Source organism: Nanorana parkeri, unplaced genomic scaffold (assembly GCF_000935625.1).
Source record: "Nanorana parkeri isolate BGI_ZX_2015 unplaced genomic scaffold, ASM93562v1 scaffold240, whole genome shotgun sequence".
NCBI classification, from domain to species: domain Eukaryota; kingdom Metazoa; phylum Chordata; class Amphibia; order Anura; family Dicroglossidae; genus Nanorana; species Nanorana parkeri.
The window spans coordinates 863,290-872,790 of NW_017306508.1; the positions used below are offsets into that span (position 1 = coordinate 863,290).

Sequence of the window (9,501 nt, forward strand, 5' to 3'; positions counted from 1 at the left end):
ACAAGAAATGTGACATTTATATCACTTTGCTGTATTGCTGGAACATTGTGTACTACGGGATCATCAGACAGGAAATCAGCTGTATTTCAAAAAATATTGCTTCCTGCTATGACACCTTAGCTGTAAATGTAACTTCTGAAAATCTACCACAATGTGCAAATATTTATCCATTTATGGAAACCGCCGGATGGAAAGAATATTGTTTCAGTGATTACAAACGGCACAGGATGGAAAAAGTCCCAAAATCATCCGCTAGACCAGACTTGTAGTGTTCATCTGTGTTTAAAAAAAATTAAACACAAGTGATTGGATTTTTTTTTTTCTTTTTAAATATTTTATGTTAAAAATACAGCAAAAAAATATGGAGTTCAATTAGGAAAAGAAAAATACTTTGCGCGTAGCAGTGCGATATTGATTTGCATTGTTCCTGGTGGCTCTCCTCTCACGAAGCAGGTTAAAGGATCCCAGTCCCGTTCCTTGGCTCCTGATAAGCCTCAGTTGTTTAAAAGGGCAAAAATCATACTGCAAGGAAAGATAGAATTATACAAGTTTAGTACATGTTCATCTCCAACAATAGCAGGGCCCCCCCTGCTACATCTCCAACAATAGCAGGGCCCCCCCTGCTACATCCCCAACAATCGCAGGGCCCCCCCTGCTACATCCCCAACAATCGCAGGGCCCCCCCTGCTACATCCCCAACAATCGCAGGGCCCCCCCTGCTACATCCCCAACAATCGCAGGGCCCCCCCTGCTACATCCCCAACAATCGCAGGGCCCCCCCTGCTACATCCCCAACAATCGCAGGGCCCCCCCTGCTACATCCCCAACAATCGCAGGGCCCCCCCTGCTACATCCCCAACAATCGCAGGGCCCCCCCTGCTACATCCCCAACAATCGCAGGGCCCCCCCTGCTACATCCCCAACAATCGCAGGGCCCCCCCTGCTACATCCCCAACAATCGCAGGGCCCCCCCTGCTACATCCCCAACAATCGCAGGGCCCCCCCTGCTACATCCCCAACAATCGCAGGGCCCCCCCTGCTACATCCCCAACAATCGCAGGGCCCCCCCTGCTACATCCCCAACAATCGCAGGGCCCCCCCTGCTACATCCCCAACAATCGCAGGGCCCCCCCTGCTACATCCCCAACAATCGCAGGGCCCCCCCTGCTACATCCCCAACAATCGCAGGGCCCCCCCTGCTACATCCCCAACAATCGCAGGGCCCCCCCTGCTACATCCCCAACAATCGCAGGGCCCCCCCTGCTACATCCCCAACAATCGCAGGGCCCCCCCTGCTACATCCCCAACAATCGCAGGGCCCCCCCTGCTACATCCCCAACAATCGCAGGGCCCCCCCTGCTACATCCCCAACAATCGCAGGGCCCCCCCTGCTACATCCCCAACAATCGCAGGGCCCCCCCTGCTACATCCCCAACAATCGCAGGGCCCCCCCTGCTACATCCCCAACAATCGCAGGGCCCCCCCTGCTACATCCCCAACAATCGCAGGGCCCCCCCTGCTACATCCCCAACAATCGCAGGGCCCCCCCTGCTACATCCCCAACAATCGCAGGGCCCCCCCTGCTACATCCCCAACAATCGCAGGGCCCCCCCTGCTACATCCCCAACAATCGCAGGGCCCCCCCTGCTACATCCCCAACAATCGCAGGGCCCCCCCTGCTACATCCCCAACAATCGCAGGGCCCCCCCTGCTACATCCCCAACAATCGCAGGGCCCCCCCTGCTACATCCCCAACAATCGCAGGGCCCCCCCTGCTACATCCCCAACAATCGCAGGGCCCCCCCTGCTACATCCCCAACAATCGCAGGGCCCCCCCTGCTACATCCCCAACAATCGCAGGGCCCCCCCTGCTACATCCCCAACAATCGCAGGGCCCCCCCTGCTACATCCCCAACAATCGCAGGGCCCCCCCTGCTACATCCCCAACAATCGCAGGGCCCCCCCTGCTACATCCCCAACAATCGCAGGGCCCCCCCTGCTACATCCCCAACAATCGCAGGGCCCCCCCTGCTACATCCCCAACAATCGCAGGGCCCCCCCTGCTACATCCCCAACAATCGCAGGGCCCCCCCTGCTACATCCCCAACAATCGCAGGGCCCCCCCTGCTACATCCCCAACAATCGCAGGGCCCCCCCTGCTACATCCCCAACAATCGCAGGGCCCCCCCTGCTACATCCCCAACAATCGCAGGGCCCCCCCTGCTACATCCCCAACAATCGCAGGGCCCCCCCTGCTACATCCCCAACAATCGCAGGGCCCCCCCTGCTACATCTCCAACAATCCCAGGGCCCCCCCTGCTACATGTCCAACAATCCCAGGAACTGAACTGGAAAGTGAGCTGAATTGGAGTATTTTTCCCAATCAGCTATGTTGTCCTTGATTGTTCACTTCTTCTCCAAACTCTTCACCCTTTTGTGAATAACCCTGTGAGTTTTGGCTTCAGCTTCACTTTAACTCTATACTGCCAGCAAGTATAGAACAGATTATAAATGGTTCAGGTTCGAAGCTCCATGGGCTCAGGCACCTCTAGATACATGTATTTGCATACGTTTAACGTTTATCTGTCACACATAGGCAGCCGTTATGTCAGATAAATTATAACTCAGCATTCCCAATTACAGTGACCCCAGTGATGCAAGGATTTCAGAGGTTTAAATCTTCAGAATGATGGAGGAGTTTCAATAAGTGAACGGCATTCAAAGCAGACTAATCTTCCCTACAGTTTCTATGAATTCACGAGTGAATGACGGCAACATTATGTTGCTTTAAAGTGATTGGACTCACCTGTATAAGTAAATGAAGAAGCACAGTAGATGGAATCCTAACTTGATCATAGCCTCCTTCATGTGAGACTTTAACTGTCCACGATTGTGAATCTCTGTTGGATCAAACACTCCCAAATTTCCACTTGGTACCATGATAAACCTATGCACAGATCAAAACAAAAAACAAATATTAGCCAATGGGACATGACGACAGTCTTCTTATATCATCAGAATGGTCAAAACACTACAGCTAAAATGTTCACCTGATATAAATTACAATCCTACCAAAACTGATCTTTTCATGTGAACCCCAACCTCCTTTTTCCACCCAAAAAATTAAATAATCAGCGAAAATCATTGGATAGGAAGGCTTACTGAAGGGTTACAGAAGACATCCATACATTTAAAATAGGGCTGCAACAACTAATCGACATAATCGATTATTGAAAAAGTTGTCAACTTTTTCAATAATCGATTAATCGGCTTTTGATAAGGTGCCCCTGTCCACAGCTCCACACACGTTGCCCGCCCCACCTCACGCTCGCCGCTGCCAGACGCTACCGCATCCACGCTACACATGCCGCACCTCCTCCCCGCCTCACGCTCACCGCCCGCCCACACCAAAGATCGGCACAGGGACGCGGGGAGAAGTAGTAAGGAGGAGAAGGTGGGGGGGGATGACAGCGGCAGATAGACAGGCCCGATCTCAGAAGCAAGTTGCTGGAAGACTGCTCAGGTACGACTGCACTTTCCCTCTATAATATTAAACTCTAATTTTCTATCCGATTAATCGAACTTAATAATCGGCTAACTAATCGATTTTGAAAATAATTTTCAAAAATATAAATTTAAAAACACATTCTGTCAATTGATATATTCTAACAGGGAAGACCAGGGACCACATTCTATGTAAATATAGATTTCCACAATGTAAGAATAAAAAGGAGGAAACATTTGCTCACCGGTATATATTCCATGTCGCTACAGGAAGATTCAAACAGAAGATGAACCAGTGCAATGACACCAACATCAACACAGTTACCAGTGTGTGAGCGATCAGCTCTGGCACTATCCACTACAAAAAGAGAAAAGAGAGAATATTGCTTCATAAGAAGTCACAACATTTACAACTGAGCCCTCGTTCACACCTGAACGTTTTGTAGCACGTTCTACGCTCGACGAACGCTCTACAAAACGCTCAAAAATATAAATCCCATTGTATTCAATGGTCTCGTTCCCACCTTGGCGTATTTCCGCCCGTCCCTAACGCGCTACAAAACGTCCCACGCCTGAAAAGGTACAGGTACTACTTTGGGCCGTTTTGTTGCGCGTTTCCATTGGGATACAGCCAAGTAGCCTTTGGAAACGCGCAACTTTACCGCGAATTGCGGTAAAAAACGCGCGACAGACGCGCATATGCAATAAGCCTAGGTGTGAACGAGACCTAAATCTCCACATTACTAAAGAGCGTGAAAGGAGGAAGCTCCTCTTGGAGCTACTGTATCCTGGAAGTCGGCTCCACCAGCTGTCCAAATACCTGAACAGTCCCTGAACCTGACTGGATGTAGGTGCCGTTCAGCCGACAATTTTCTGCCCAAACCCTTTGATTTCACAATCAAAGTATGTTGGGTGGAAGCTGGCAGACAGGGTAACCCACCGAGCCAATATCAGCCGGATCACTAAGAAAGGCTGAAATTCACTCCATATATACCCAGATTAAGTCCCCATTCACACAGAAGTGTGATCTTTGACACACATTCACAAAATGTGCACAAACGCAGAACACGCTTACAGTGGTATAACAAGTTAATGGCACCCCAAATGCGTCCGGGCAAACGCCTTTTTCAACACGAAAGAAACATGGAGCGCATGTCGCAAAACTACTTTCCCGGATTTGGCGTGCATCCAGGGACCCAGTCAAATCACTGCTACCAATACTCACTGAAATGAGTAGCGGGGAAGCGCATTCGCAGGTATTTGTTTTTGTGTTTGCAGAACTCGGGTCTAAATAGGGGCCAAGGGGTTCCTGACGGGCAAGTTTTAAGCATTTTCTAATAGCTCTGAAGCTCAACTGTACATTCTTAATGGCCATTGAGGCTGCACGTGGCAGTGATGGGCCAACAAAAATCTGTGAGCGCGTTGGGGCGGGGGGCTTAGTGGCAAGCTTGAGTACCACTGAGAAGCTTTGACTGTCAGAACAACCGATATTTGGCTGTAACAGGAAGGTGTGGGAGGATTCTGCAGGTATGATACTCTCTAAGTACTTGCATCCCATACCATGCAGCAGCAAACTGAATGACATACTTGTTTCAGGTCAGTGGCTCAAAGTATTTGAAGTATAACCAAAGTAAAAAAGTTAATTTCAAATTTGGAGGAGAGAGTGGTGAGGTTAATACCACTGTCAGGTTTTTATTTCTGTCTATGTCATTATTAGGGAGACTGACCCTCTCTCACCAATGTCACTGGGAATGAAAATATGGATACATTCTAAATTTTGAGTTGCCAGCAGAGCTGGAATAGAGGCGGAATCTTCCAATGGGGACACATCTTCTCGTGACAACAGAGGAATTTCCTTACACTGGAAAGATATCCTCTCACTTCCTGTTGAGTCTATAGGACAGAAAGTGAAGGAAAATCTCCTTGATGGGACACAGATTGGGGGGCGGGGGGGGGCTGTGGTTTTAACCCTCCTCTACTCTTATACTTTATAGAGTTGCACCAAAATGAACATTTCAAAACATGAAACGAAAAAACAAACGTCAGGCGAAACCAAAAATAGGATTTTGGTACTCACCGTAAAATCCTTTTCTCTCCGTTCATTGAAGGACACAGGGAACAGATCGGAGATCATGTACTGTAGGGTAATATCGCCACCTGCAGGAGAAGGACGCTAGGCACAAAAAAACTAAAGACCAATTACAGCCTAGGGGTGGCCCCTGCCGGTGGCCAAACCCCCCACCTACTGAGAAGTCTCCAGTTTAGTAACAAGCAGTAAAGGAGTACACACCCACATAGAGGGGCGGGCCCTGTGTCCTTCAATGAACGGAGAGAAAAGGATTTTATGGTGAGTACCAAAATCCTATTTTCTCTCCCGTTCATTGAAGGACACAGGGAACAGATCGGAGATCATGTACTGTAGGGACGTCACAGAGCAGTACCAAAAAAGAGGGGTGGGCCAACAGAAACAACAAACCCAACTAAACAAAAAAATACCCTCAAACGGCCGCCTGCAACACTTTGCTCCCCAAACCAGCATCCGCAGAAGCCAAAACATCCACCTTATAAAACTTGGCAAAGGTGTGAACAGAAGACCAAGTCGCGGCCTTACAAACCTGAGAAACGGAGGCACCATGACGGAAAGCCCAAGATGCCCCAACAGCCCTTGTAGAATGGGCCGTAACAGAAAAAGGAGGCTCACGCCCCACCCGGACAACACTTGCTAGAAGAATCCTCTGAAAAAAATCAGGAAGAAGCAGGTAAGAATACCGAGGAAAATTCTTAGCTCCTTACTCCTGACGCTAGGCAAAAAACTGGAGACTTCTCAGTAGGTGGGGGGTTTGGCCACCGGCAGGGGCCGCCCCTAGGCTGTAATTGGTCTTTAGTTTTTTTGTGCCTAGCGTCCTTCTCCTGCAGGTGGCGATATTACCCTACAGTACATGATCTCCGATCTGTTCCCTGTGTCCTTCAATGAACGGGAGAGAAAGTTTTTTTTTTGTATTTGTATTTTTTTTACTTTACTGTTGGCGGCTTTGTGGAAATAGTGGGGGTCTAAAACAGACCCCTGATATTTCCCTTTTAAAAATAGAAAAAGATTGAGAACACAGAGTCCTCAATCTCTTTTTCTGCAGACCCTTTCATAAATGAAAAGGAATCCTCTATACTGAGTGCTACTGTTCATTCATAAACTGAGGACAGAGTATGTTTACTATAACCACAATCATGAATGAACAGGAGGTGATGTAGATCGCTTCCCATTCATTCATAATTGAGGACGAAGTAAACATACCATGTCCTCAGTTATTTACAAACACTCAGCGATCACTGATCACTGACTGCTTGTACCCGCTCTCCATCATGACACGCTGTCACAGGAGGCGAAGAGAGCTCGATCTGACAGCCGACTGCTCCCCCGACACCACTCAGCCTCCTGTCTCCGCCCCCGCATCGCCACTCTCCCGATCTGTCACAGGAGGCTGAGCGGTGCGGGAGGAGAGGCGCCGGCCGCTCACAGCGCTCTCCTCCTCCCACACTACTTCCTGTGACAGTTTCTCTCCTCCCAACTGGGACACAGAGCAGCGGGGAGGAAAGAAAGCAGAGACGCACCGCTATTTCAGCCAAACAAAATTGCACTTTTGGCATTTTGCTAAAAGTGCAATTTTTGGCCGAAATTTCCAAGCATCCTTAATACTTTAACTGTACTAATAAAGTTTCTGGTTTCAAAATGACCTTGAAAACGCACCTTTAAACGGTAGCACCGCTTAAAAAAAATAATCTTTAAAAACAATGCAATGTACACGGATCACCCCGAGAGGATTGATTCTTCTCCACAAAAGTAGAGTTATTTTTTAAAACTCTCATTCTGTGAGAGGAGATGATTTACTACTTATCAGTAAGAGCCAAAACATTTGCCATGACAACAAATACCTTATTCAGCTTGGAGCAACAGGAGCGAGCATTGATGTAGTCACATTCCAAGTCCGAGAGAGTGATAATCTAAAACGCAAAGTTAAGGACAATATTGCTTTTATCTAGAAGAGCCGCATTGTAAATGGGAATGAAGTATTACACCCTGGAATGTGCAAAGTACAGGCCACGTATTGTGCAAGAAGGATGACTGGCATAGTGACACAATCACAACTCTATGCTGCTTTCTTCAATGAACTGGTTGAAGACGCCAAGCTGCTCAGCCATTGCAACATTCACCAAACACATATTTATAGAGGATATCAGATAGAAGGTATCCAGCTGGACTTGTTATGTAATACTGAAGATGTCTCACCGCTCCTCCAAGTACACCTCACCTCTAATCAGTGTCAGGAACCCAAGAAGGATTAAGCTCTTGTTTTGTCTAGTAAGCCAAAACAAAAAAAAGTCATACACACCCAAACCGCAATCCGGGCTGGCTCCTATCCCCCCTCTCCTCTGGCAGTCTAAGGTCCTATGAGTCATCACGCTCTATACAGTGTAAAGGAGGTGAGGACACAGAGGGACACTCCATCAATTAAGCTCCCTGGGCAAAATGAGTGCTTAACCCTTGCAGAGCGGGGGTAGTTAAGATTTTTTTGCCCCAAGGTTTTTAAATTGTCCAAGAACAGGATGGGAGGTGCGAGAATCTGTGACGCCCCCTCGTCTTAACATATGATGACACCACAATCAGGCTGAAGAGTGATACACCGATAATATAATATATATACACACACACACACACACAAAGACTAACACGCCAACAATTATACAAACAGCACGCCATTGATACACACACAAAGCTGAAATGCTGGACATACATATATGAGAAAAAAGGGACTCATGATTACACACAACTGATGGGGAACATGGCAGTAATACGCATGCACACACAACTGAGGGGTGACATGTCTGGCATACACATTTGAAAGACAAGTGACATGCCAGTATTACACACACACACGCAATGATGGGTGACATGCTGGACATACACATGAGACAAGTGACATGTCAGTATTACATACACATGCCAATGATGAGTGACATGGTGGACATACACATGCAAGAGACAAGTGACATGCCAGACATACACATGAGACAAGTGATATGCCAGTATTACACACACATGCAATGATGGGTGACATGCTGGACATACACATATGAGAGACAAGTGACATGTCAGTATTACACACACACACACACACACAGCAATAATGGGTGACATGCTGGACATACACATATGAGAGACAAGTGACATGTCAGTATTACACACACACGCAATGATGGGTGACATGCTGGACATACACATGAGAGACAAGTGACATGTCAGTATCAGTCCCTGGCCACACCGAGGCATTTTGTCGCTCAAAGCTAAGCGCAAATAAAATGTGAAGACGTGGAATCCCATTCATCTCTATGGCCCCCTTTGCACACCGGAGCAGAAAATCGCCCGTCGCGGGATATGGACTACTTTCTAGTCTCATAGATTGGAATGGGAAAGTTTGAGCAACAAAACACCTGGGTGTGATCGGAGCCTTACATACAACCAACATGTGATGTGTTTATCATACGTGTACCGGAGACAAGGGACATGTATGTCAGTGATACACACACACAACTAATGCATTACATACCAGACATAGAAGAGGCACACCTGTACTACACACTTGACGGTGCACTACCATAAAGAGCTAAAGTAAGGCTGCTGCCCATGGCAACCCCCCCTGGGTGCTACCTTCCCCCAACTCTCACGAAGCACTCCACACACGGAAAGGGCCGCAAGTCACAGTCGTTCATTCCCACACACCCCGGCCAACACGGAACCGGCTCGGAAAGCACACCACGGACTCCAAGCCGGCCCTCCACACAAAGGATACGAAGTAGACGGAGAGGAAGATAAGGGCGCAGCAGTCTATCAGAGAGAAGATGAAGAGCGCGGCCTCCATCCCGCCAGCCGCTCCCTCACCCGCACCACGTGACCTGGAGACCTGTGTGGGAAGCTCGTCACGTGACCCCCAGGATCCGGTCGGA

At 48.4% G+C, this 9,501-nt stretch overlaps 1 protein-coding gene across 2 annotated transcripts; it reads right to left on the minus strand.

Moving 5' to 3' along the window:
• Positions 1–311: 311 nt before the first annotated feature.
• Positions 312–9,501, minus strand: CNIH4 (cornichon family AMPA receptor auxiliary protein 4). Of its 2 annotated transcripts, XM_018556512.1 has the most exons (5): positions 9,348–9,501; positions 7,432–7,500; positions 3,750–3,862; positions 2,807–2,947; positions 312–522 (listed from the first exon to the last, which is right to left on the minus strand). In XM_018556512.1, the coding sequence occupies exons 1-5, from the start codon at positions 9,414–9,416 to the stop codon at positions 495–497; spliced, it is 420 nt and encodes a 139-aa protein (XP_018412014.1). In that variant the 5' UTR covers positions 9,417–9,501; the 3' UTR covers positions 312–494. The 2 variants fall into 2 exon arrangements, with proteins under 2 accessions (XP_018412014.1, XP_018412015.1); XM_018556513.1 differs by lacking the exon at positions 2,807–2,947 and having other exon boundaries at positions 410–522.

Excerpts from the sequence above, each read along its gene's own strand:
- CNIH4 (XM_018556512.1), bottom strand. The coding sequence starts at position 9,416 with ATGGAGGCCGCGCTCTTCATCTTCTCTCTGATAGACTGCTGCGCCCTT. Across the intron at positions 7,501-9,347 it reads TCTTCCTCTCCGTCTACTTC|ATTATCACTCTCTCGGACTT; the intron begins GTATCCTTTGTG and ends TTTGCGTTTTAG. Across the intron at positions 523-2,806 it reads TTCTTCATTTACTTATACAG|TATGATTTTTGCCCTTTTAA; the intron begins GTGAGTCCAATC and ends CTTTCCTTGCAG.